This window comes from Brachyhypopomus gauderio, chromosome 14 (genome assembly GCF_052324685.1).
Source record: "Brachyhypopomus gauderio isolate BG-103 chromosome 14, BGAUD_0.2, whole genome shotgun sequence".
In the NCBI taxonomy this organism is placed as follows: Eukaryota; Metazoa; Chordata; class Actinopteri; order Gymnotiformes; family Hypopomidae; genus Brachyhypopomus; species Brachyhypopomus gauderio.
Genome location: NC_135224.1, coordinates 12,004,689 through 12,032,203, shown reverse-complemented (window position 1 = coordinate 12,032,203; position 27,515 = coordinate 12,004,689). Strand labels below are relative to the sequence as shown.

At 43.8% G+C, this 27,515-nt stretch overlaps 2 protein-coding genes across 5 annotated transcripts; one reads left to right on the top strand and one right to left on the bottom strand.

Annotated features, from left to right (window-relative positions):
• Positions 1 to 10: 10 nt before the first annotated feature.
• On the bottom strand, positions 11 to 4,504 carry ecsit (ECSIT signaling integrator). 3 transcript variants are annotated; one of them, XM_076973605.1, is made up of 8 exons: positions 4,372 to 4,504; positions 3,588 to 3,743; positions 3,104 to 3,515; positions 2,125 to 2,348; positions 1,923 to 1,980; positions 1,554 to 1,702; positions 890 to 1,010; positions 11 to 666 (listed from the first exon to the last, which is right to left on the bottom strand). In XM_076973605.1, exons 2-8 carry the CDS (start codon positions 3,723 to 3,725, stop codon positions 407 to 409), a joined length of 1,362 nt encoding a protein of 453 aa, XP_076829720.1. In that variant the 5' UTR covers positions 3,726 to 3,743; positions 4,372 to 4,504; the 3' UTR covers positions 11 to 406. The 3 variants fall into 3 exon arrangements, with proteins under 3 accessions (XP_076829720.1, XP_076829719.1, XP_076829718.1); XM_076973604.1 differs by lacking the exon at positions 4,372 to 4,504 and adding an exon at positions 4,020 to 4,154; XM_076973603.1 differs by lacking the exon at positions 4,372 to 4,504 and adding an exon at positions 3,899 to 4,034.
• On the top strand, positions 4,473 to 27,515 carry eml3 (EMAP like 3). 2 transcript variants are annotated; one of them, XM_076973598.1, is made up of 24 exons: positions 4,473 to 4,613; positions 12,480 to 12,656; positions 12,912 to 13,023; positions 14,766 to 15,221; positions 17,320 to 17,436; positions 18,069 to 18,097; positions 20,525 to 20,554; positions 20,825 to 20,945; positions 21,054 to 21,203; positions 21,391 to 21,460; positions 21,606 to 21,716; positions 21,823 to 21,918; positions 23,257 to 23,391; positions 23,518 to 23,656; positions 23,929 to 24,080; positions 24,245 to 24,370; positions 24,617 to 24,748; positions 24,834 to 24,901; positions 25,221 to 25,309; positions 25,416 to 25,513; positions 25,847 to 25,934; positions 26,089 to 26,187; positions 26,401 to 26,531; positions 26,787 to 27,515. In XM_076973598.1, exons 1-24 carry the CDS (start codon positions 4,589 to 4,591, stop codon positions 26,994 to 26,996), a joined length of 2,961 nt encoding a protein of 986 aa, XP_076829713.1. In that variant the 5' UTR covers positions 4,473 to 4,588; the 3' UTR covers positions 26,997 to 27,515. The 2 variants fall into 2 exon arrangements, with proteins under 2 accessions (XP_076829713.1, XP_076829714.1); XM_076973599.1 differs by lacking the exon at positions 14,766 to 15,221.

Genomic DNA, 27,515 nt, shown 5'->3' with positions numbered 1-27,515 from the left:
TTTATACAAGTCATGTATAAAGAAGCTCTTTATTGCATTGATATATCAGCCAAAAATGTGCAACGGTGAGGCACACGTGATGGAATTCTCTACAACCCCCAACAGTGTTGGCATGAAGCATGGCTGGTGTTAAAAGTCCCATCTGTAAGGACCCTTGAGCTAAATTCACTGCAACTCTATCATAATTTTTCCAACCCAACTGTCTGAGAAAAGTACAAAAGAAATACGTTTGTTTTACACAACACAACTTGCTTGTAGTGAGTTTTGTTTAATGAGTGGTTTAGTCTATGGGTAATACAGAGAAAATTCAGAGCTCAAATCCTCCATCTGGCCTTTGCTAGCATGACATATGAACACACCCACCCCCCTATTACCACCCCAGCCTGGTAAATGTCTCACTAGTCAGTCACAGCTTCATCCCCTGCGAGCGCATCACTTCCTCTTCTTCATTGTGCTCCGTTTCCGACCCTGGTTGTGAATCGGGTCCGGCGCTGTGTCGCACACCTGCGGCTGTCTGCAGCTCTCTGGGCCCAGACTCCAGGCGGAAGATGGTGGGGATGTGTCCCAGCATGGGGTTGGTCTCCTGCAGACTACAGATCCACTGGGCCAGGGTCGCTTGGTCACCCCGACCCGCCATGCACATGGCATAGACCAGCCCCTCCTCCACTGTGTCAGAGAGATTCAAGCAAGGTCAAAAATCAGTTACATCAGCCTGTAAATCACTTGGTGGCATAAACATTGGAAGAAGGCAGTGGAAACCAGTGTAATAAGATGGGGGAAAAAAGCACATTAAAATGGGACAATAACAGGTTCACGTGAATCCAGAGGTACTAAATTGGATGCATGCGTTTATACACTACTTTTCATGCAGATTAGAGTCTACGCTCACCGTCATCGACATCAAAGCTGTCATCATCTCCCAAGTCCCTTTTAAGATCAAGGTCAAAATGCTGGGGGTAGAACAGAGTTTGCTCAGGACCAACAAGTTCTGGATCGAGCTCCTCCTCTACCTAAACGGAAATGAAAGAATTTCTAATTAATATAACAGAGTTACTGTGGAGCAGTCTTAACTTCCCATATTACACGGATCACGATCATATGGATTGTGAGTTGAATATTTTATCCATCTAAATTTCTCCCAACACAGGAAGGAAAAGAGTTCAAAGTGCTCAGTTCTGAGCGCGTAACCCAGCACACACCCAGAACATCACTCAGTCTAGGCAGGCAGTGCCCAGATGTTCAGTTGAGGAAACTGTGCCTCGTCTGACTGAGCTACACAAAAGCAGAGGTGGACATTCCAGGTTCAGAAAGTAAAAGTCCTCACCAAGATTTTGCTCAGGCTTCTTGGATTGTGTTGACTCCACTAATTTTACCTCACCTGCACTAATAAAAAAAATCCAGCAAGCTTGAGTAAAATCCTGGGAAGGAGTTTTACATTCTGAACCTGGAATTTCCACCTCTGCTCCAAAGTCGCCATGCTTCGATACAAAGTTAGCGTTACATATGACGGTGTCAATGATTGGCCATTGCGGTTTATCACAGTTGGAGCACACCTTCTCCTCGGGGGGGACGGGGTCGGCCCTCAGCAGATAATAATGGACACAGGTCTTCCTGAGCCACAGTGGGAAGGGGCCCTCCACAAACACAGGTCTGTTTGGATTGTGCTTGGCCAGCAGAGAGCGCTGTTCTGGGCTCTGAATGCCTGTTATGAGAGCAGAATCGGACATTTTTCACCTTTAAACTTGATTTGGCATCTGATTACACAGGAAATATTTATATTATAAAGATATATTCAATATGTGTTACATTTACTGAGATTCATATATCAGCCAGCTTCTTTATGTGGAATGACTGAGCTGGTTGGTTATATTTCGTTCTGAACACTAATTCAAGTGTCCATAGGAGGTCTTGGAGTTGCTTACCTACAATATGTGGTTCTGAAATTTCCTCCCCTGTCTCTGTGATGTCTGTTAATGGGTGCTAAGAAAGAAGATTATAGATAGTAGATAATGATACAGTAGATAATGAGAAAATCATGTAAACACCATGATTTGGACTGCAGCACAAGTTTTCTTGTAGTGATGATCACGTCCACTCTCGCGTCTGTGAAACTTCAGTGTTCACCTGATAAACGGTAACCGTAGCATCCAGGTCATTAGCGATGCGGGTGAGGCTGAAACGGGCAAGGTCCACAGGGTCGTGTGGGAGCTTGTGGGGCACTGGGAAGGGGTTAGCATTCTTAAACCTAGGAAACCAGTACATCAAGCGCTGGTACTTCCTCATGGGGTGGCTCTTCTCTCCAAAGATCTGAACCAGGAGGACCTTGGTTTCCACATTGGGCATGATTCCTGCCAAAGCAAGGACCATACATCACACACCGTGTGCCGGTTTCCATGTGAAACTTCCACATCATCACAAACATGGTCATCGCAAATGCTGCATTCAAGAGGAATTCCATTAAACTGCAACTCGCTGTACATGCTAAATTTACTGTATAACTACTCACCCAACACAACATTATGCACCTGGAATTTAAAGGTTGTATGAAAGTGAGCCAATAATACACATACACACTAGTGTACACACAATGGGACTGTGGGCATCCCCAGCCCTGGTGTACAGGGATCAGCTAGGCTTACTTAGATGATGGCCAAGGCAAACCAGACTATAGTCATAAACTACAACTTCTCATATAAAAAAAAAACGGTGAGGAGTAAATATTTAACTGCACTGCATTATGATGGCTGACCCACCCCACCCCTTTGCCATTTATTCATGTATTGATATTTAAGGCACTTTATCATTAGTCAGCAATCTGCCCATTGTGCCCATAAAGTGATTTATGATGCCTTTGTGCAGGTTGTACAAACATTTTTATAGTTTTATATTATGATGCTGTCATAACTTAAGAGTGCACAGTAATTTGTTCAGAAGACTAAAATTATGCTTAAACACATTTTACTGTGAGGGGGAAACGACAGTTTGTTAGAGTAGACTTAATTATGTGGGCTTAGCTTTCTTTACAGTTTTGCACTTGCAATGTGAAATATGTATAATATCCAATATACATTTCTGGCCAAAGGAAATGAACACACCCACCCACCATAGTTTTCCATCTGCTCCAACACCTGTACTCCACACTCTTGCTGCCTGGGGTAGTGATTGAACATCCTTTGGATAAAGTTCTGTGGCACAAACACCTCTTTGGGAAACACGTCCAGCAATTTGTTGTAGACGGCTATGTCCCGCTCTACTCCAAATTCTGGCATTTTCTTCAGAGCAGCGTAGATGAACTCCACATGTCCGCGACGACGGATGTCCTTCTTGTTGAACACATCGATTACTTTATTGAAACTGGCTTTAGTCTTGGAGTCTTTGGTTGTTTTCTCAAACAGGTCATCGTGTGTGACCAAAGACCTGGCCTTCTGACCCTCTTTCTCCAACATTTCCTGGAGTTCTTCACTGTTCGGTTTGCTGTTGCGAGAGGCTGAGCTGCAATGAAGCCACCTTGGCACCTTACAAAAGGACACAAAAATGTCAGTGCATATTGGTAAGATAAAATGGAAAACAGTTAGATAAATACTTACATCACAACAGCTGAGATGGGAATCTGGGGACTGCACAAAGGGATTACCAGGAAAAACCTTGGGCTTGACAGCCAACTTCAATATAGGCATGGTACATCCAACGTGCACAGCACGTGAGAAAATCTTAGTGGCTTTCATGATCAGATATTATCCATTCTGCATATAAAAACAATACTGGTTTTGCACAACACGAAACACATTGAGCTCACTAAGGAGTTTAGATAAGTTAGCTAGCTACTGCTCTATTAGTTACAACAGAATAATTGTAAAACGTCGTGGGCAATACTCGACATAGTATCTAAGCTATATACCATTGTCACATCGGATACAACGTGGTATTATCTTCCCTCATAACTAAAATACACTCAAAACAAATGTCATTTTGTTAAGCATTTGGATACAGCGGTCATGTCTCCTTCATGTCAAACGCACCGACACGACTTCCTGGTCCGTTACCATTTTCGCCCCTCGAACGATAAGAAACATTGGCATCTTTCTTGGTTCCGCCACGAGAAAGATGTGTTGTTCACCCTGTTCGTATCATCGCCGCTGGGTGGCGGATTAAATCAAAAGTTGGAATATAGTTATCATGGGAAACTTGTTTTTGCTGGCATGGATTGTAAACTTTGTGGCACCCCTTTTAAAACGAGATCCATTTTACGTAAAAGAACTTCATGGCTACGTAGGAAAGATTCGCAGTTTTTATTTGTGTGCGACATTTGCATGAAAGGAGTTCCCACATTAAACCCACCAACATAAAGTCTGTAGGCGATCGTGCACTTGCCTCCGCAACTGCGCAGCTCATTTCCTGGATTAGTGATTTTTAGTGGACTCGCTTCAAACCTTCGTGGCACCTCAACGCACGTGTGTCCTCCTCCTTTTCCCCAAAGTGCTGCCCGACCGCTGGGATACTTTTACTTTGCCAGTTCATGACTGCAATGGGATCTTCGTATAACACAATGAGCTATTTCAAAGAAGTGTAAACAGAAGACGTTTCAAACATGGATGGATCAACAAATAGTCTTGGTGAGTGTGATGTCCACTTGGTTTCGTGCTGATTTTCCGTTGACTTCTCATCATCGAATCTGTCAGTTTGTTCACACTGCAGCTGCCGCTTTCAGTGTGTTGTATAAAACTCTACATCAATGTAAGAAATCACAGTAGACATGACATGGTAACCTACGGTTTAATACAAACCATTTGACGTTTGACCTACCTTTATTATTACTGTTGTTGTTGTTGTTGTTGTTGTTGTTGTTGTTTTCCTGTAGTCCACACCCTATAGTGGAATTAACGCATACGTATAGATGTGACGGTGGATTCAGCATCTCATGAAATTATACATTACGTTCAACTTTGATTCATTTCATCAAGATAAGACCCATCGGTTGCTAAAACCCATTCTGTTTCCACGAGTAGATTAGTTGCTGGGTATCCTATTTCAATTGTAAAAGTGGATGATGAACTCTGATTTCACGCCACACTGTCAATTGTCTCAACCTGTGCACTTTAAGAATTAGAAATTAATTCTTAAATTATAGTTCTTAATTATATTATATAATTTGTATTGCTGGTACATAATATAAGTGTATTTCATAACTGTATTTGTATTTCGTATAGAAATTGTACAGTAACATCTTAGCTAAATTCAGCATGCATTTCCCTCTTGCATATTTGCAAATGCAGACAAACCATTTCTTCTGCTCTGTGGAGCTCTGTGGTCCCACCCCACTTTAGACACATTGATGGCATTACTTCCTGTTACAAAGGTACATGCAACACTGTTTAGCATCTCATAACCTAACCATTGTGCTGGCCCACCACATTTGCGTTGTCTGCCTCATAAACGGCCTGAGCTCTCGGGCTTTGGGGAGCAGTAAATATCACACAGAGGAAATCCACAGGCATCTACTGGCAAGCTAATCCACCGCTTCGCTTTCTCCGTGAGGTGCTAATGAGTCCCAGCTTTTGCTCTTCTGGCTGACAGATGGCCTGTCAAAAGGGTCTTGGTTTGGATATTCAAGACTGATGGGAGGGTCCGATCTTGGATTGGATAGTCAGGACTGACTGGAGGGTCTGATCTTGGTCTGAACAAACAGGACGCATGGTGTCCTAACCCTGTCATATTCTCATTGTTCCAGAAGCTTGTTTTGTTCCCAGATAGCTCGTGAACACTTTGGACTTAAGTGCTGGTTAAGGAGGCAGTAAGTGAACCATTGATAGTTGCACCAAGAGATTACCAGGAAAAACCTTCAGTATAGGCATAAATCATATATAGACTGGAAGCTTGAGTAAATATGTGGATATCTGGAAAATATCTTTTGGTGAGATGTTCAGTGCAGTGCTTATCAGGAACATAGTAAGTCAAGGGGGAGCAGGCTGACTTGAGCTGAATGTAGATGAAACAAGAGTTTTAAGCATCTACATATCACATATCAAACACATTTAAGTGAGTGTACTGTATGATTCATGCATTCTGGGATCCTGTTAACACTAGGTTACTCTGGGCAAAACACATTTAGTTAAATAAACTGAAATGAACTTTTAATAAAGTATTATGTTATAATACACTTTGGACCCATTGTAATTTTACACAGTGACAAATGCAATTCACATTATAATGTAGTCTTACATTTATCCCAGAGTCCTTCAATGACCTTGAAGTGGAATTATATAGGAATAGTGTATGGATGTCATCATGAATTCACTCCATCTAAAGAAAACAAATGTGAAATGTTTAGCTCTTTAAAACCTATCAGGTCTCCTCTTCAGTACAGCTGAGTTGGTTAGGTCATATTAATTTTGATGCACATTGGAAACACCTCAGTTCAAGTGGGATAAATTCAGAACGAAACATTAAGCGCACGAGCTGGTTATCGCTCTCGCCACGAAGTGTCTGGCAGCGTAGAATGTCGCCATGAGAAAAGGGGGATTTAGGTGGCGTTCTGCACAGCTGTCGAGCCTCGTTGTGCTGAGGTGAGAGTGAGCGGCGCGTACCTCCTTGAGGTCGTGCGCTGTGCGTGAGTACGTAGGAGGTGTAGGGGCGGACAGCAGCGCACAGGATGTGCTGCCTGAGGACCGTGGGCCTCTTGGGCCCGCCGCCGCGAGAGTTCACAGGAAAGACAGCGGCTGTGGGTGGGAGGATCGACGAAGAGAGATTTGTGTGACATTGAAGCCACCGAAGAAGCTAATTAACCAACCGAAGTATGAAGACTGACAGTGGTACTTAAGTACAGTGGAATACTCCTCGTTACGCTCTGTTGGTATAACAGCGGAGTTAAATTGGTGCCCTGACCTGTTTGTCTAACTAAGACAGTGTTTCTACAGTGAAGTCCAGCGTTCCATTCAGTATTCCCATGGGGCCAGAGGGCAGCTGGTTGTGCTCTCTGTGAAGGGTGGTGAGATTTGTATTTTGCCCCTGAGCACCTAAATGTCCCCTGAGCACCTAAATTATCCAGGCAGCTTGAGCCGCTCAGCAGCGCTGCTGGGTCAACGGTTTTAAGAGAGAAAGACATCACGAGCTTCAGAAGAATGTGGAAGAGTCACAAAATTGAATATTAAGCCCTGAAAAAATTGTAGAAATGGATAATGGTGCACAAGCGATCCCTTTGAGAGACAGATGTTTTCAAGAAGTAACTGGATCTATTTTCTTAATGGCTGTTGTTCCTAGGTTTCAGTAACTATTGGGAAATTACAGAGCATTTCTAAGTTGCAGGAAGACAGATCACAGAACGAAAAGTCAACATGAAAAACTCTCATGAATCAGCTGCGCCTTTTCCTATGTGCTATGTTGACTAATTCAAGACCCCCAGGGGGCTTAGCCAAACTTCTGGTTGCAGTGTAGACATGCAGTACCACCATTTTGCATGTCTTGCATGAGATGTCAACCTCATGTCTACGAAGATTTGAGTGGTCTAGGAGCACACGCAGACTTTGGTCTCAAGACCTCCCATGTCAACCAAGACAATCCTTAATGAAAGAACCTTTTTAAGAAGGGACTTTGAATCTGTTTGTGACTGTACTTCTTATATTCCAGGGGTTATCACTTTTTCAGATTCCATGTAGTGTTGATTTCTTGGTTACTTAACGGAATAGGATTCCACAGAAATGACTCTTTGTGAAATTCTGTGCAGTTCCAAAGCTGAATTTCAGGGCTGAGTTGTTGTTTTGTTTGTGGTGCAGGTTTTACCGTACCGGTTTACCATTCTGTCTGGGAGAATTGTACAAGGAAATAATTTTTTAATGGGAGAAACTGGGTCAGTAAAATTCTAATATTTCTATGTGTATATTCCCTTTGTAATGAATAAATTCTTTTTCAAATAGGTATTTGGTGTGGACCTTTTGACTTTTTGGTGTATGTAAATCAGTTTGAATGTGAAAGCCATTTGTGAGCAAGTGTTAGGAAGACAAAGATTGTCTCTGTATGACTGTGACAAAATACACTTGACTTGTTCTAGCTGCAAGTTGGAAGTATGAATGTGGTTGTTATATAACACTGTAGTGTCCTAATCTGCTATTAGCAATATAGAACTTCCATGGTGACTTATATCCAGATAAGCACAAAATATAGTCCTTGTTAACAAAACGTATGTAGTTGTTTAGTTCCTAGTTCCTCATTCTGTACCCACGTATACTGTAGTATTTGCTCTTTGCACTGATTGGACAATGAGGAGGGGATACCAGAAAGGGGGAGTATACCTCTTTCTTCTGCTTTCATGAACACATCTTGTTCTCCAGCCTTAAGCCTTACACATCTAATTAGGTCCTGTTGTGAGGTGTAGTCGGTCTGCTGCAGAATGTTCTGGAAAAGGAAGCATTCCATGCTTTTTAATATGTGACTCTCAGTGGGACAGAATGTTGTTGTCCAACATTCAGAGGTAGGACTTTGTAGCTGGACAAAGAGTCAAGCCCTGAATTATTACTCGTATCATGGACATTTTTTGAGGAAGTAAAAGAATACCTCTCCTAATAAATAATACCAGGGCGACCATTAAATCCACAAGCTGTTTACAGTGGGGAAATAGCAGTGGGAACACACAAATAGGTTGGATGATCTTAAATAACTCCTACATCCATCTTCTGGTCTGAGGACCTTGGTGACTTCACTCCAGAATCCAACTGGCTTGTGGAAAGCTTGGATTATACAAGTGTTTGTCTTTTGATTGTTCATGTAAGACGATCATGAGACAACTTGCCTTAGGAGCTATTGTGTGTGGGCATGGGTGTGTGTGTGTGTGTGTGTGTGTGTGTGTGTGTGTGTGTGTGTGTGTGTGTGTGTGTGTGTGTGTGTGTGCGTGTGTCTGCGCGTGTGCGCGTGCATGTTTTTTATTATCATTTGACCACAAAGCCTCTGATGCGTTCCAAAAGCAGCAGTCGAGATCGCTTTGCTTTTCTTTCGCTGAAAGAAGAAGGACCCAATAGGCACAACTAGACGTTCTTTGTCCCCGCCTCTCGATCGTCCCCTTTAAATACCAACCAGTCAGAATCTACAGTATTACAATGCAATGCAACAATGCACAGAACCGTTTACACATTTCCCATAAATCTCCAGGCTCCCTGCCAGGCAAACTTGGTTTGTCAACACTATTACACTCCTGTTTCACTGGGAGAGGAGAGTTTCTCCTGACCTACTGATACATCCTCTCTTGATTTATTCTTGGGCATGTGACTGCTTGCTCTGCTTCTTTTTATTAGTGGGTGCATCCAAAGCATGATGTCACACATGTAGTTTCGTCCTCTCTTGTAGGGACAGTGAGAAGTGTATTTTTAGAGAACTGAAGTTCTCTGAAGACCTGTCAGGAGAGATGTTTCTGAGAGGAGGAGGGGGAGGATGGTCGAGCAGATACTGGACCCTGTGATGGTGTGGTTAAGGTTGAGATGCGGTGTGAACCACAGTCTTCCGCAGGCCCGCTACATGCAGCCTCTTGTAGTCGGACATGGTGAAGATGGTCTTTGTCAAGACACCAGTGAAGTTTTATATAATGCTTGTTTTTACAATGCTTTGGTAGGCATCGCTGGAGATGAATTGCATATTTTCTGATCAAAGAGTAAACGTTTAAATTCTTGCAAGATGTGCAAGACGTTGGTGTACTGGAAGATTCTTTAGCCGGGTTCGGACGGCTAAGCTATTCCCAGTGTCCTATGTGGAGCCCACTTTCAGAGGTTATTTCTGAATGCTGACTACTCACCACACTTGTATGGCGTCACATGGGCCCTCAGAACATGTAAATGTATCTTAAACAACCCATTTTTGTTCTAGGCTACAACATGGCAGGCAATTGAGTGCAAGACATTCAGCTGACCACAGCCAAGGAATCTGGTAGAGCCTCGCTGAACGCCCCAGATGTGTAATCCGCTCACATTCACGTTTTGTGGTACAAAATGTCACAAACATGGACGTAGAAGCTCGGTTGAACTGGGAGTTTCGGAACTTGGTTAGCTTGGGTAGTGGAGTAATTCGGCGTGCTGGCTCAGGTATGGGAGAGTCCAGCGTCCCAGGGTTTCAAAGAGGCTTTTGTGAGAGGAGAGCAAACTTGGTCTTGGTCCAAAGTCTCTGTGTCTCTGTGTCTGTGACTCCCCCTGTCTCAGCCTGTGTTTGTGTTGAGATTTGGGGCCAAGGAAAGTGTGTGTGTGTGTGTGTGTGTGTGTGTGTGTGTGTGTGTGTGTGTGTGTGTGTGTGTGTGTGTGTTGTCATGTGTCTGGGTCTTTTGTCATGCGTGTGTAAGTGTGTGTGTGTGTGTGTGTGTGTGTGTGTGTGTGTGTGTGTGTGTGTGTGTGTGTGTGTGTGTGTGTTGTCATGTGTCTGGGTCTTTTGTCATGCGTGTGTATGTGTGTGTGTGTATGCCTTTGGCCATGGAGTGAGGGAGAGAGAGACTCTTTTCATTCTATAAATGCCATGCTTGGAAAGAGCTCAAACATCTTCATCCTGTAGACCACAAAAGATGGAAATTTTTGCGCTTTTCACATCCCACTTTGACTGTACATCCATGTAGTTAGGAGTCTTTCAGGTACCGTTTTGCCTAAGCTAAACACCAAACGCACACCATATAAGAAGGTGATTTACTCACACATCCTCTTCTTTCTGCTTTGGCTTTATACAGAGGTGTCAATTCCAGGTTCAGAAAGTAAAAGTCCTCACCAGGATTTTGCTCAGGCTTCCTTGATTGTGTTGATTCCACAAATTTTACCTGGACTGCACTCATTAGAAAATCTAGCAAGCTTGAGCAAAATCCTGGTGAGGACTTTTTCTGAACCTGGAATTGACACCTCTGGCTTTATATTATGCTAGAGCTTAGTTAACGATATAGCAGACCTTACCAGAAGAGCATCAGGATATAATTATTTACATTATAAAAGCAGAACGTAAACAGTTAACATTAATCAAACATGCAGGTGTCCGTCTGCGTTTCCAGGTTTCGTTTGTTTTCTGTGCAATTGGGTCGGTGACAGAGGTGTCAATTCCAGGTTCAGAAAGTAAAAGTCCTCACCAGGATTTTGCTCAAGCTTGCTAAATTTTCTAATTAGTGCAATCCAGGTAAAATTAGTGGAATCAACACAATCCAGGAAGCCTGAGCAAAATCCTGGTGAGGACTTTTACTTTCTGAACCTGGAATTGACACCTCTGGTCGATGAAGGGTTAACCAGAGAGGAAGCACGCCAGTCTGACGGACCTTGTAACGGTGGGACGGCGGTCGACGAGTGACGGCGATGATGTTGAAGCAGCCAAGCGGACACGACGGGAGTGGGCGGTGCGGTTCTCGTGTCGGGTCTAAGAAAGCAACCGTCAGTCACGCCACAAGAACTTGTCGCTTTGGTCTGTTTGTGCACGTTTACCGCCACACCTGTGGAAAACTCCAGTGGGGTGGGCGCGATCACAGAAGAGCAGCGTGGTTCTGCCAGTTCTGTGCAGTCATGTAGGATGTTTGCTTCTGTGCTTATGCATTATACAGGCTCATGGTATACGGGATCTCAGGATGGATAAAACTTTTTTGTCCTGTCGTTTCATTACATAAATAATGTTGGCCAGCTGGAATTATTTCAAAATAACTGTTTCCATTTGAATTGCCACATATGGTGAAAGGCACTCTATTTCCATATGCATCATGAACAAGTAGTTGTACAAGTAGTTTAACTTGGGGCAATAAGAACTGTATGTACACCTATGGCCACACGCAGAAGAATGACCTTCTATAGCGGAAATAACACTCTGTAACCCTGCAAACTGATAAGCAGAGTCATAGCACAACTTAACACCAAGAAACAGAGATATTAGTCTATGTAGGGGAGAAAAACAGGACAACACAGCATGGATGCCAATTGTCTCCTTTTGCCTGAAAACATAATTTAAAAGGGGAATATTTTTAAAAGATCGAGAATATATAAACGTATTGAGGATTATTTACCAGAGATTAAGAAACAACCCCCCCCACCCACCCCCATGGTGGCCCAGGGTGATTGATGGGGTGAAGTTGGAGGCCTTTGTAAGCTAATTCATGTGTGCACGCACAAACACACATGTGCACAGTTTGCAATCTCAGAGTTTTTATGAAGTAATCCGCTTTCAAGTCTGCATGATTTTTTTTTTTGTTGTTGCAAAACTCTAAAATCATAAGGTAGGGCATTATGAAATGCAGCTTAAGAATGTGCATTTGCAGTAACTCTTTCACTGTTTTTATTACAAAAAGGTAAAGCATATCGTTAATGGTGCATATATTGTGCAACATTTTCATTGGCAGTGGCTGTCTTAAGTGTTTAAGTGGCCTGATTGCTTCAGTGTGATATCTCATTTTCAGTTTTGTTTGACTGTGATCTTTTGTTTCCTGGGACTGGAAGCCACGATATCATAATGAATCAGTGTGTGTCCAGGTTCTTATCGCTTGTCTCTCTGTATAGATGATGTGTCTGCAGGCAGTAGCACAGAGTTTCCAGACAGACTATCTCTTATGGAGGTGCGGCTGCAAGCACAAGAAGACGAGATCACACTGCTCAAGTCCTCATTGGCTGATGCATTACGCAAGCTCCGCCTCCACGAACAACAGATCCCACTGCTTAAGCAGCAGCTAATCGCTGGTAAGATGTTAGCTATGTTGTCAACTGTTTCCGTGTATGGGTGTGTGTTGATTTCCGGTTATTCCAGTTATTAATAATGTCTAGGAACTCGTTTTTTTCATTTCCTATCACTTGCTATTATCATTCCTGTTTTGTTAACCATAAATCATACATATGATCATTAAAGTGTGCGTGTGCATGTGTGTGTGTGCGCATGTGTGTGTGTGTGCATGCATGTGTGTGTGTATGCATGTGCGTGTGTCTGTGCCACGCCAGTGAGTCCTGCTGCAGCTCGAGTGTTGAATCAGCCTTTTTGCACTGATGGATTCTCCAAACCCTGCAGGCTCTCCACCAGTTCACTTGACGGTCTGCACCACCCGCCCAGCAGGTAGCAGCCAGGGGTTTGTTGTTACTGCAGAGCTTATCTTTTATGCCACAAAATAGACATTTCTAATTATGCAATCTCTAAAAACCTGCTACTTCAAAAGTGCAGCATATCCACTTAACAAGAAACCGAACGAGTTCACATTACGTCTGAACTAGAGACAGGGTCTTTCAAGGGCGTCTTTCTGTAATGTCTCCCTGGAGATACGAGTTGCTCAAGACGTCTTGAAGTGCAGTTGTGAGAAATGTGGTCCACCCACCCACGCATTTAACAGAACAAAGAAACGGCCCAACATTCCCTGGCACTCTGGGAGCCAGGGACAGCTGGTCTCCTCTCCGCCAACAGGGACAGAGACAGAGAAAACATGCATGCTGCATAACCAGCTTTTGTTTTTTTAAAAAAAAGGAATAAAAAAAAGAATATCTCTCTTTTTGTGAGATGTGGAGTGGAGTTAATTTGTGTAAAACTATTATGCCTTGTGAGCAAAATCCATAAATCTATAAATAACTTAAATAAATTAAGTTTTAAAAAGTCATTTTAAGATACTTTCCACTCTGTAATTCATCCCTTTCAGTTAACATTTTGGCTCTTTTGTATATTACTTCCTGTGTGTCTGGGTCTTGGAACAAGGCCCGGCATCTTAAATGTGGATTGGGTTACTGCAATGGAGACTGAATTAGGCTTTCTTCATCAATGGTATATTAAAAATTCACTTCATTTGACTGGTTAAAATCTAGTTTGTTGTGAATAAGCTGCTGTGTAGCATTAGCTCCCTTGCTAAGATATGTATCTTGCTAGGATACTTTTCTAGCAGTATTCACTTCTAACATGCTCCTTATGAGCTGTTGGTATAAATGGCAATAGCATGACTGTAAACAGTTATTTTTGATGCCCATGAACGCTGATATTCATGTCACAAGTAGCATGTGGATTCTTGGGCTACACTAATCGATGACATTGATAAGGTCTAAAACAACAGCAAAAGTTCTTTTTGTTGATTGCTTAGGTTGGTGTTATTGTAAATTATGTGATGATTGCTTTCACTTCCATTTATTACAGTAATACTTTAAATGTGAAATCAACTTGATGGTAAAATCTGAGTGTGCTTCAATTATGTTATACAGATAAGCAGAAAATGCAGTGTTTCTGTAGGCTACAAATCTACTTCATGACCATATTTTTGAAGATATTGGGTTTTCAAACTTTACACAAATAGAAATGGACACTAATTGGTATGTTCATTGTTTTTGGAAAAAATGAAATGGTTGTGCAGCACTAAAATGTTTTCGTTCAGTGAGTCTCATTAAGCATCTTGACATTTAGTGTGTAGTGTAGCATTGGAGGTTTGCTTCAGAATGTTATGCTTCACTTAGTTCAATTAAAATATAGAAACAAGGTTGGTGGCAGATTTCATCCCTGATCCATAGTTCTTCTTGTCTATAAAAGGATATTTTATCAAATTTTCAGAATATACGATTCTTCTATCACAGTGAATAAGGTTGGTTATTTAAAAAATGGATTGTAAAAATGGATCTCTAACACTCAAAAGTTTATTTTTATAAATATAAAAATAATTATTTTTATATACATTATGAGGCATTCTGGTAAGGGAGTCTTCTGATCAGTTTGCTTATCCAGAGCCTCTAAAGAACAGTAATCACAGTTACATTTAAAGGAGTGGCTATAAAGCATTTGTGCATAGAGATGTTACTATCGTGTTACCCTTCTTGATTGTGTGTCTTCAGACATACCCCAACTGAGAATGGAGGAGGCACTAAAGCCATCCCCATCTCTGACCTGAAACGGGGCACTAGTGAAATGTCCACCCAAACCGAGTCCTGGACCCCAGACTCCGCGAGGACACCCCTGTCCCATACGAGGGCCTCCAAGAGCCTCTCCCTACATGACGCACTCCCTGAGGGAGTTTCCCTCATGGAGGAGGACCTGACTAAAGAGACCCCAGTAGAAGATGACCATGAAGAGGAGCGAGAGAAGGAGCATAGCTGGTGCTCTGTGGTGGAGGAGCCCATCAAGCCAACCATGATCCAAAGCATCCAACAGCTGCAGAGGAGAAGCAGTGACGAGAGCCCGAGCTCTGTCCCTCACACACCCCCCTCCAGCTCTCCGGCGCCCCCAAAAGAGGCCGCAGGCAGCCCCCACAGCGGACCCCTATCCCCCATTATGGAGGACAAGAAGACACTGTGCGTTGAATCACCAGTCCGGCTGACCTTAATCTTCCTTGCATGGTCTTCCTGCTTCTGGGCTTTGGTTTTCCTTCTAACTTTCTTTTATGCTACTGCAATGCTGAGGATTACTACCTAGGGGAAGTTGCTTTTTGTGGGTTTGTGCATAAAGATTATGCTCATAATGGAACAACAGTATTTCCACTGGAGAGTTGCTACTAAAGGGTTACTTTAGCCCAACATTCAGTCTAATCAGAAAACCATTGTACTGTATACCAAGACTAGGTTTAACTAGAAAGCCATTCTTATATATATTCTTAGTCCACGGCCAGGGTTAATTGTTGCTTAGAAACCAGACCAGAACCCATTTTGGGGTGAGTTTTTAACTATATTTGGTCATGGATAAGTATAGTGTGTGTCAGTATGGTGTGTGTAGTCTGTTAAAAGTGTAATTGCAAGCTTCTGAGCTATCTTCAACTTTCAAACAGCTGGGCGAACATTTTTCTTTATAACTGCAGGGTGCAAAATTCCTACAACCATATGACAATTGGAATCAGATGTCCTTAGCTTCATGTTTGCATGACCTGTTTGCATGCCAGTGTATCATATCACAGAGTAAATTACACTGGAATCTGCTTGGCCATAGATTTTGTTGAGGATGATGGCAGTGTGATCAGTTTCAAGGCTGTTTGTGAGGTTCTGGGCCCGCTGCAGATCTAACAGATACGAGTGGGTGTGGGTGAGTAATTAGGCCCAATGGATAATTGGACCAAGGCTGGGCAGCTGGAGAACGACACAGATGAAATCAGTGTAGCGTGTACACATCAAGTCGGTATAGTCAGATCCCCAGAGTTGATTCTCCCATGTTCTGCTGGACAGGAACAGGAAGTGAGACCCTTGCTCAAACCAAGACTGGACCTAGACTGGACCTTTTCACGTTTGCCTCGCTGCTATATTGCTGCAACTTGCTCACATGTCCTTAGTTATGAGGGCTAAACATGGAGAGTGCCGAGGAAGCAGCAGGTGTACGTTGTGGAGTGGAGTGAACTTTGGCAGAGTGACTGTCTGGCAATGCTGAGATCTAGCTTGAATCCCACTAACCCAGTCAAGCCCTACATCATCTAATCATTGTACAGCTGCATTATCTATCCCTGCACATGAATCACGACTCTTTGATTCCTTACAAATGATTCATTATTCTTTGATTCCTTACATGTGACTTTATCCCTGCATGAAACATTTTGGGTAATTTTTCTTGATGAATGAATTTCAAATCTTACTACTTAATACTACCTAATACTTACTACCTAATCTAATTGTATTTTCATTGTGTGTGTGTATGTGGTCTGAGATCTGTCAGGCATTACAGTATTTAGAAAGACAGTGATCCATAAATCAAGAAAAGACAATCTTAAATGACTTTATGGATGCATTTGAATCTGGTTGATGTTTGATGTTCACAATATCATACTAAAAAGATTGTGGTGTGGTTCCCATAATCTCTGTTTACTTGATACATGCTCCTCTGAGAGCGACCAAATTGGCACAGATCAAGGTGAAACACACATCAATTCCCACAACTATTTTAGATACCTTTGCAAAATGTGACAAAGTTCAAACTGATTGAGAGGAGACAATGCTCCATCACCAAAGTTTCACTTCCCTGTCTGTTAGCACAAACATCACCAGTCACATGACTGCCATCATTTCCTGTTTCTTTTACTGGAGAAGCTATGGAGCTTTTAGAGGAACAGGAAATGGGTTGTGTGTCTCAGAGGAAACAAGCCTTTAGAGTGCACAAGCTCACACACATACACACACCTACATGTTGTAATGACGTGTTTGTGGTTTGTATTAAGATTAGTCTGGTTCATTTCTCAAACTTGTGGAATAAAGCCAGTATAAATTATTAGAGATAGTGTTCTCTCTAAGTCTCTAAGATGATATTGTGATGATCTTTATATGTGCTCTTATACTCGTGAGAGTTATCCACTCTTAGTTACATCTCTGTCATACCTATTGCTGTGTGTTTGTATTGCGTGTGTAAGCAAAAGCCATTTACACTGTACACAACATACAGCAAAATGGGGTTAACTCTATATAATTTTGTGTTCAGGACACGGAGGAATAGTGAGAAACTGAACAAAGATGGCCAGGACAAAAGCAAACAGCGACTGCCTAAAAAGGCAGCGTCCTCGACGAACCTTCTCACGCGATGCCCCAGTCTGGAGGGGTGAGTTCGTCCACCATCATCTTTCAGTTTTGACTGTTTTTGGCTTTGACAGCTTAGAAGTTCTGGCTTGATCCTGTCGTGGGAATGTCGTGGACACGGTGAGAGACATTCAGATGAAGTTAAAGTGGTCGTGAGGACTCTTAAAAATGACTGCTTTTGAGTGCAACTCTAAGATGGAGCCGTAGTCTTTTTTTTTTTTTGCCATAGTCTGTACTGATCCAATGTAACAAGCTGAAGAGTGAAACTGTGGTATTAATGGGCAATTATGCCCATTAAATGAAAATGTATATGTGTATTCACAACAGGTTGGTGTAAAATTGTTTGTAGAAAGCTATACCATGGCCATTTTAATAGTGGTGATTAAATAAAATGGCAAGATGAAATCTTAGAAAGGCCCTAGAAGTTGTTTACAAGGTTGCCCAACCCTCTCTGTTCCGGTCCAATCCAGGGCCATCAGACTTCATTAGTGAGTTTTGTCACATGGTTCAACCAAGTAGCGTGGTGTTCTAGCTAAAGTGTTCTGGAGAATAGTTGTCATGTAGTGACATGAGATGTGATGTTCTTACAGATATAAAAAAACCTGTGGTTACTGTGGTTGTTTTTATCATTCCCCATCTTTTTTGTTCCAACAGGCGTGCTAAAGACCTCCTCTCAAACACAGGTAAAAAAAAAAAAAAGTTTTTTCTCTAATGTGTGTTTACACTAAAGATGTCTGTCAATAGTGCCACTGGTGAAAGTCTACGCTTCATAATTGAGCACCCTCATTTGTCTGAGCTGTCTTTACCAACACTGGGTAACACACAGAAACAGGATATGGAAGTGTGAAGGTTTTTCACTCCAAGAAAAAATCTCTTCCACATTCATCTACCCACAAGTGTATTCGATTGCTAAAAATGAGGGACAATTTACACTTATTTGAAAAAAACAGAGAACAAAATCTGACAAGCACATATCCAGTATAAAAAAATACACACAAATGGTAAATGCAGTAAATTGCACCAAAGTTGAGAAGATTTATTATTTAACCCATAAAATTAAAAGAACCCATAAAACACATATAGCATTTTACACTGTCACATCTGTATCAAGCGAGTGGTTCACCGAGTGAAGATCCCAGACGGAGAAACGGCACTCGCGTTTAGTACGTGGCCTGCATTAATAGTAATCACTTCATCCAAATGTTTGCTGAAGCAGCTCTCCAGTCCTGTACAGCAGTTCTGTGGTATTTTGGCATATTTCTCCATGCAAAACTATTTCGGTTTATGTATAATTTTATGCTGCCTTGCTTCAGCGACCTGCTTCAGGCCACTAATCCGCATCCAAATATAATTATAAAGCATCTGAAAAGGGATTGAGGTCTGTCTTGGATGTTCTAAAAAGTACAGAACCTCCATTTCAGCCACTCTCTTGTTGAGATGTTCCCAGTTTAGATTATATTCATGTTACGTGACAGAAGCTGTTTAGAGTTTTGGATCACAGATGGATATCCTGACATTCAACAGAAATCCCCTACACAACTTGGAAGCCGGTGGCCTCTTTATGACTGCAAGCCATCCAGGTTCCTACGCCTATGCTAGTAGATTCCCAGCATCATATTTCCCAGTTGGAATAAGGTTTTGGTATTTATGATATTTGACATTTTTAAAGCAGTGGCACTCCAGAAGGTTCAGGCTTTCTTTAGATGGTCTTTAGCAAACTTATGGAGGCTGGCAGTGGTTTTCAGGAGAAGCGCGGTTTCCTCTGCAGTAACATAGTGAAAATTGCTTCTCTTCAGTGGCTTTATAATGGTAGACTCGTAAACATAGATGTAATCATGTCCGAGGAATGCTGCCCGATCCTTAACTCTCACCCAGGGGACGGTTTACACTTGGGGACTCTTTGACATTTGTGTGCACCATTCTAGGACAAAGTGCTGAAGCTCGTCTGTTTGGACGATCCCTGCAGGGCTGTGGGTTGACGGATGACGATCTTTAAAGGCGCTTGTGCAACACTTTAATTGTCTTCTTCAACCTCTTTTACACTGAACTCCTCTTTGAGTGAACCATATTGCACTTTATTGCATGCTCAGTTGTTAGGAGCAGGTAACTAGAAGTGCATGATTTTAATAAAGCAGGGTGAAATTCAGCCAAACTGAAGTGATTTCAACACCCAGCTCGAATTATCCTTTTAAAGGTTTTGTAGGAGCTATTTAGGAGACATTCTCGTTAAGGAGACACTCTCATAAATATTTATAAATACTGTTTATCGGTTCAAAGTTTTAAAGTTGAATTGAAAATCTTATAATACTTTCCATACTGTTCTGAAACCAGCTGCCCCTTTTTAGTAAATTCCCTTGTGATAGCAGTTAGCCAGGACCATGTTGTTTACGTCCTTAAAAGATTTTTTAAATCAGAATGTTTATGTCACAGTCACATTTAGATCCATCAGATCTCAATTCCATCTTTAAATACACACACAAGCTCTACGCACTACAGCGTTAGACACAGGAGGTCTTGTTAGAGCCAGAGACTGCTGCTGGGAACTCACTCGCTGTGGTTAGCTATGGTGTCACACTACTACTGGCTAACAGCAGTGATGGATGTTCTGTTTCCTAGGCTCCAGGAACCCCCACACCCCACCCCACCCAATAAACCTCTACCACCCACTTGCTTATGGCAACTGTCGTTCGTCTTTCTTCCGAATATGTCAGGTTGCCTCAAATGCCGTGAGGTCAGGCAGTTCTGGGAGAGTTCCTCAGGAGTGAAGCGCATTTTTTTTGTCTTCAAGAGAGGTCACCGGGTTCATATTACCCCGACAGCTGACACCAGACCGGTTTTTCCACACAGACACCGAGCCTTGCCTTGGGTTCCTAGTCTGTGGGGATTCTCCAGCTTTCACTGACAATTCTGTCTTAGTTGAGGATTAGGCCAGGAAGATTTTAAAGGGGTAATAAATTGTTGTGTGGTTGGGGGGGGGGGGGGGGGGGGGGGGGGGTAGACACGAGTGTGCGTCGGGGCATCGGCGGGTTGCATCAGGGCCATCGGGACGGGTCAGATATTCACTTCTTTGATCCCGTTCCACCTCTGATTCTGTTGTCCTTTTCTCACAGGAGCGCAGGGGTCCCGGAGAGGAACACAGGGTAGGTTTCCATGTTCAGACTTGTACACTTTCCAAGTGACGGTTAAACTGGAAGCACCCAAATTACTGCCATAGTAAATTAAAGGTGTATGCAGCACTGCACTGTAGTGTGATCAGTGCTCGCTGAGAGATTTGTGAAAGTTTATATAGACTCCTCTATTTCTGGATGTATTTTATGTTTTTTTATGTTGCTGTCATACACCATGTTTTTTGTGCTTGGTGCTTTATGTACTTAAATGTTTGTGCCTTGTCCAATTTAATTGGATCATAGGTCAGTCAATCAAAATGTTCATCCGTGGACGGCCAATCACCATGTACATTCCCTCAAACATCCAGAACTACGATGATCTTCGAATGGACTTTCCCTCTGAGAAGCTGGATCTCGATTGGGTGTATCCTCTGTCAGCAATTGTCTTGAACCATATTTTAAAAGAACACATAAATGGAAAATACGCTACATATGTCACTACATTTTTAATTCCTTGACACTCTGGTTGTAGTTATGGTTACCGAGGCCGTGACTGTAGGGGTAACCTGTATATGCTGCCATCGGGAGAGGCGGTGTATTTTTTAGCCTGTGTGGTAGTCCTTTACCACGTCACCAAACGAACACAGCGCCACTATCGCAAGCACACAGACTGTGTTCGATGGTGAGTTCAAACCACACACAGTCCACATCCAATAAAATCTCTATTCATGCAAATAGGCGGAGCATTTATACAGCTGCTCCATCTGACCAAATCAGGTGAGTCCTGCTGGGCTGTTAAACTGGGCCTCTGGTGTGAGCCTCTATTTGAATTACGTGTTTTGGTACGTGTCTTGTCTTTTGGCCTGCAGTTTAGCCGTCCATCCAGACAAGGTGCTCGTAGCATCTGGACAGACAGCAGGCGTGGATAAAGATGGCAAGGTAAGTTATGGAGAAGATGTTTTTTAAATCGAACGACTTCATTAATTATTTAGTCACTTAGGGTCTGTGGCACAACTCGCTAAGCCAGTTTTGAAACGGTTTTGTACAGACTTTGTGTGTGTGTGTGTGTGTGTTTGCAAACCAGCCTTTACAGCCGTTTGTGCATATCTGGGACTCCAACACCCTGGCGACTATGCAGCAGATCGGCCTGGGCACGTTCGAGCGAGGCGTGGGCTCTGTGGCCTTTTCCAACGCAGTACGTGTCTCCCAGCGGTCCGAGCGCACAATGCAGCGGAGTGGCGAAGGTGCTGAGTGACCTGACTCTCCGGCGATTGTCATAGCTAACCAATTTTCTATTCTAGGACGCAGGGACGTTTCTCTGCGTGATCGATGAATCCAATGAGCACATGCTGTCTGTCTGGGACTGGAAAAAAAACACCATGGTCATTGAAGTAAAGGTATGTGCGCGCGCACACACACACACACACACACACACACACACACACACACACACACACACACACACACAGCCCATGTTAAATACGTACACAATCTGAATATTCCTCCAGCCTCTGAGGAGTACAGCCTCTGTTTTTAGATAATGTGCCTCATCTCGGGGATATCTCTGTCTGGCCTACCATTTCAAACCTGTGAGAGTCATCATGGTAGTGAAAGGTGTGTGATTTCTGTGATTGCTTAAACAGCTCAAGCACTGAGCTCTCAAACAGGTCAGTCATGAAGCCGGAGACAGCAGAGCTAAACCCCGGCTTCCGTTCCGACGTGTGTCTTAAACAGGCGGGTGAGCCAGCGCTGCTGTGTCTTTCAGCTCATAGGCGAGCCCTTCATCCCCGGACTTTCAATTTCCCTGACAGCAGTTTGAGTTGGGTTGCCATGGTGACTTTGTAAATATTTGAGCCAGCAATATATTTGAGTGATGGAACGTGAGCATTTTGAGTAGTGGGCGTTCTTATTAGGTAATATTACTTTGTTTGTTTTTTGTCTTATTTTATTACTTTTGTAGCTTTTACAAGGTTACTGTTGGAGATGGGGGGGGTGTTTAGCATAGAGCAACCGCTTGGCTATGATGCGATATTTGCTCAGCTAGCAATTCTACCATAGAACCCAGAGTTCATAAACATGATTTAGGACTTCACTGCAAGTGCTCCGTGCAAACAAACCTAACGGCCTTCACCACCTCAAGTTCATGAGGCATTGCCATATTTGTGATTTTTTTCATTTTATTTATTTAAATTTTTTCTTACGTTTATTTTTTTGGTCAACTGCATACTCCGCACCAGTCGTTTGCGGGGATTTCGGCCAACCAACAGGCCTGCTTCCTGGACACAGATGAATTATAGAGTTGGAATAATAAAACGGCTTCTCTGTGAAGAACTCCCTCTGCCAAGAATGAGCATAGTCCATGGGTGGGACAGGAGCCCTGCAGTGTACTGAGCAGAAAACTGGTGCTGGAAGTAAAAACAAAACCACCGTGCGTTGCCACACGATGAGGTCACACGGGGCCCGTGATGGGGCAGATGGAGAGACCTGCACCATTTCGCGGTTGTTATTGAAAAGGGAGCAGAGGCGGCAACTCGACAGCAGTGCCGGAAGACCTTTCCGTGGCCTTGAATCTTCAGGATCACAACCTTCGCGATGCTCAAAAAATCGCAGCTATTTTCTGCCAAGATTTTCTTCCCACCTCCGATGCGGCTTCCTTTTACCAAGGGGTGATATGGAGGTCGGTTTAGCCGCAAGTGTTGAACCGCGCGTGGACATGTGCTTTTGTGTTTTCCTAGAGTACCAACGAGGCAGTGTTTGCCGTGGAGTTCAGTCCCACAGACACTAGTAACATCATCACGTGTGGGAAGTCTCACGTGTACTTCTGGACCCAAAGCGCTGGCACCCTGACGAAGAAGCAGGGCATCTTTGGAGTGAGTGCCACCACAAACCTCTAAAACGAGCGCACGTGCCTTTTATTAGTCTGTATGTACGGACAACACTGTACGTTGCTCATTGTTTTGTGTGTTTTCTCCCCCCCCCCCTTTTTTTCCCCACAGAAATATAAGAAGCCCAAGTTCATCATGTGTTTTATCTTCAGTTTAACGGGGGATGTGCTAACGGGTGATTCTGAAGGGAACATTCTCACGTGGGGCAAATCGGCTGCCGATATCAAGACGTTGGGCAAAGGAGCGAAAGGTATGCGACCCGTCAATCGCTCCGTGTTTATCCACGCTGTGACTTCAGCTGTCTCTTTTCTCCGCCTTGTCTCGCCCATCCCATGACTGATCAAGAAGAACAGATTATCGTCTCAGTGAGACGGAAACATAGTGTAAACAGTTATGGACCGGGTACGCTGAGTAAAGGGTGATTAAACGCTGTCAGGTTTCATTAGCACAGATCCAGCGCCCCAAGTGTGTATGAGTAGAAAGATGGTCTTTCACTGTTTGCACTGCTGTCTCCCACTGCAGAGACATTTCAGATCATGAAGCAGACGCGGGCCCACGAGGGCAGTGTATTTACCCTGTGCATCCTACAGGGCGGCGCTCTGCTTAGCGGCGGTGGGAAAGACCGCAGGATCATACGCTGGAGTGCAGATCTTGCGCCCGAGAGAGAGTGCGAGGTGAAACAGGAGAGTGTGTGTGTGTGTGTGTGTGTGTGTGTGTGTGTGTTTCAGTATGATTGAGAACTGAATTTATGCGCATTGGTGTGTGGGGATGGTCAAAGTTGTGAAAGGAAGAGAAAGTGAGAGAAGGTGGTTAAAGGTTGTCCTCATGATCCGTCTAGATTCCTGAGCAATTTGGAGCCGTCCGGACCATCGCAGATGTGGATGGCGAGGAGCTGCTAGTGGGAACGACGCGGAACGCTATTCTTCGTGGTACATTCACAGATGGGTTCGTGGCCATAGTGCAGGTAGTTTGTGTTCTTCTAATCATAATTTCATTGTGACATATTGCGTTCAATGTCAGCATCGCCCAAATAAGCCCTAACATCGAGTGTTTTCTACGTTATTAAACTAAACTGCCGCACTAGACACAACTTTTGGTGGAGCAGGTTGAACAAGGTGCTGGTTGCACCAAGGTCATGGGTTTGAATCCCAAGAGTGCAAGTGTATTGTCACACTGATGTACTCTGGATGCTGTAAACGTTGTGTCTCAGGGTCACGTAGACGAGATGTGGGGTCTGGCCACACACCCGTCACGAAACCTTTTCCTCACCTGCGGGAACGACAAGCAGGCGTGTTTGTGGAACGCCGAGGACCACAGCCTGGGCTGGTGCACCCACCTGGAGGTGAGACGTCCTCGCACGAGGCACCGCAAGTGCGGCAGCCCGGAGCATGAAAGCACCTCGACTTTTCTCCTCTGTTCCCTTGCAGGAGTCTGGGCTGTGTGCCGATTTCAGTTCCAATGGATCCGTGGTTTCCATCGGCCTGAGCACGGGAAGGTAAGCCGTAGATGCGGCGTATGACCCGTTGCGTGGAAGTGTTTGGAATGCGTTGAGCAAGGAGCGACAGAGCAGTTGATTGCAAAATTGTGTGGGTGTCAGTCAATCCTTGAGCATTTTAGCGTGTGTGTGTGTGTGTGTGTGTGTGTGTGTGTGTGTGTGTGTGTGTTTGTGTGTAGCAACCTTCACAGTTCAGATACTGAAAGCAGGAGAGCAGGCAATGTCAGAAAATGTCAGGCAAAGTCAGGAAGTGAAATCAGAGTTGAAGGATTTGTCACCATCATCATCATCATCATCACTGCTGTTGTTGTCACTGCAGGTGGCAGGTGCTGGATGTTCAGACTCGGGAGGTGGTGTGTGACCTGACCGATGGCAACGAACAGCTGTCCGTCATGAGATACTCCCCAGGTCAGGTCCGCCCCCACAGTCTCGTGATCTTTTTACCCACCACTACCTCAACCGCGTTACGCGATGACAGCATATGACAGCCGTTCATCACTTTTCCACTCCACAGACGGCAGCTTTTTGGCGGTCGGCTCCCACGACAACTTCATTTACATTTACACCGTGACGGAGGGGGGCCGGCGCTACTCGCGCTTCGGGAAGTGCACGGTAAGCGAAGCGTGTCGGAGCGTTTCCCTCGGCTACAGCACGCACGGCTCTCGTAGCTCGCGTCGTACTGAGCTAGACCTTGCTGTGGGCAACACCAAAGTCGGGGGTTCAATTCTCAGAACGCACACACTGTTGTCCTGATATAAATATATGTAAGTAACTCTGGAAAAGAGTTTTTAGCTAAGTGCCTCAACCACTCCTCTGTGATTGCCCGTCTTAGTATTTAGGTGTAATATAGCAAGCAGGTTGGCGGGTCTGTGATAGATCTTTTTTTAAGATATTAATGTTATTACTGTGGAATCTGAATTGTATTCCTGTTCTTTGCCATTTCAGGGACATTCCAGTTTCATTACTCATCTCGACTGGTCCAAAGACGGAAAGTATATCATGTCCAATTCTGGCGATTATGAAATCCTTTACTGTAAGTCTGCGCTTTTGACCCATACGTGACCTTTTCTGCGAATTTCCGTGCTTGCATATACCGATATTTGCTCTTTTCCATTCTTGCAGCTGATCTAGTCCGAGGCAACCATGTGGTTTTTGTTTGTTTGTTTTTTTGTTTTGTTACACTTCAGGGGACGTGGCTGGAGGCTGCAAACTGTTGCGTAATCGCTTTGAGAGCAAAGACCGTGAGTGGGCCTCCTATACCTGCGTTCTGGGCTTCCACGTCATGGGTAAGAGAGACAGGACGCAGATCCCAGATGCGGATTCCTTTTAAGATCACGTGATTATAAAGTGCATTGCGACCTCGCTGTGCTTAGGCTGCGCACAGCCAGGCTTCTTCGTCCACGGTCTCGAGCCGTGCTCAGGTGGTCCCGTGGCGGGTTTTAACGGGGCGAGGGAAGGGAGCGCGTAATGGTGACGCTGCACCTCTGCCGTCCCTGCAGGCGTGTGGCTGGAGGGCTCGGACGGCACGGACATCAACGCTCTGTGCCGCTCTCACAGCGAGAGGGTGGTGGCGGTGGCCGACGACTTCTGCAAAGTGCACTTGTTCCAGTACCCTTGCCCCAAACCAAAGGCTAGTACATACTTTTGTAGTACACTGTAATACACACAAAGCTTTGGTCCCAAGTGGCAAAAGAGGACCTGGTGTTCTTGTCATTTGCGAAAAGTTGACAGGTTATTTGGTGATTACCAAGTCATTCAAACTGGTAAACAAAAATGGTAGAATCCTAAATTCTATAGATTGGGCTGCATGTGAACTTTTGTAGCTGGTAAGATGTTTTTTCATTTGTAAATGTTCTTCCGATATCTGTCGATGTTGCTGTTTCAGGCACCTAGTCACAGGTATGAGGGCCACGGCAGTCATGTGACCAACGTACGCTTCACCCACAATGACAGCCACCTCCTGTCATTGGGTGGGAAGGACACGTGCATCCTCCAATGGCGAGTTAAAGGAGGCGGTACTGGGGACAGCAAGGAACACCCCGCCTCTTCCGTCCCTCTGTCCACTTCCACAAGTTACTCAGAACCAGGAAGCTAGAGGGGAAAAATTTACTGTATGAATGGAAAATGGAGCATCACGCTGCACAAACTAGGTCGAATTCAGATATAGCAGGAATGTGATGTTACTGTGTTCTTGGTCAGCTGCCATGACCCAAGAAAGGGCTCAAATGCATAGACATGCACTATAACTGGTTTACATGTTACATTGCTCAAATTCCATAGAGAACTGGACCAAAGCCAATAACTGGCACCTGTGCGGGGGATCTTATCTTTTCATCATATGAACTGATCTTGGTTGCATTTGTCACAAAAGTTTTTTGTTGATAAATCTGGAATGTAAAATATTCATAAAAAACCAGAACATCATATCAATCATTAAAAACAGTCTCTATCATAATTTACTATCCAAAGTACGTGTTTACATCACTGAACGATTCCTTGTTTGAAGATATTAACTGTTTCTATTAATTTCCTTTGCTACTGTGCCCTTTCTGACAGTGATTTCTGAAATATGTTTATCATTACACTATTAAACCATTGCCGTTGTTTGCATAAA

Excerpts from the sequence above, each read along its gene's own strand:
- eml3 (XM_076973598.1), top strand. The coding sequence starts at position 4,589 with ATGGATGGATCAACAAATAGTCTTG. Across the intron at positions 18,098-20,524 it reads AGACCTCCTCTCAAACACAG|GAGCGCAGGGGTCCCGGAGA; the intron begins GTAAAAAAAAAA and ends CTTTTCTCACAG. Across the intron at positions 26,532-26,786 it reads ACCCTTGCCCCAAACCAAAG|GCACCTAGTCACAGGTATGA; the intron begins GCTAGTACATAC and ends TTGCTGTTTCAG.
- ecsit (XM_076973605.1), bottom strand. The coding sequence starts at position 3,725 with ATGAAAGCCACTAAGATTTTCTCACGTGCTGTGCACGTTGGATGTACC. Across the intron at positions 3,516-3,587 it reads CCCATCTCAGCTGTTGTGAT|GTGCCAAGGTGGCTTCATTG; the intron begins GTAAGTATTTAT and ends TCCTTTTGTAAG. Across the intron at positions 1,703-1,922 it reads TTCAGAACCACATATTGTAG|GCATTCAGAGCCCAGAACAG; the intron begins GTAAGCAACTCC and ends CTCTCATAACAG.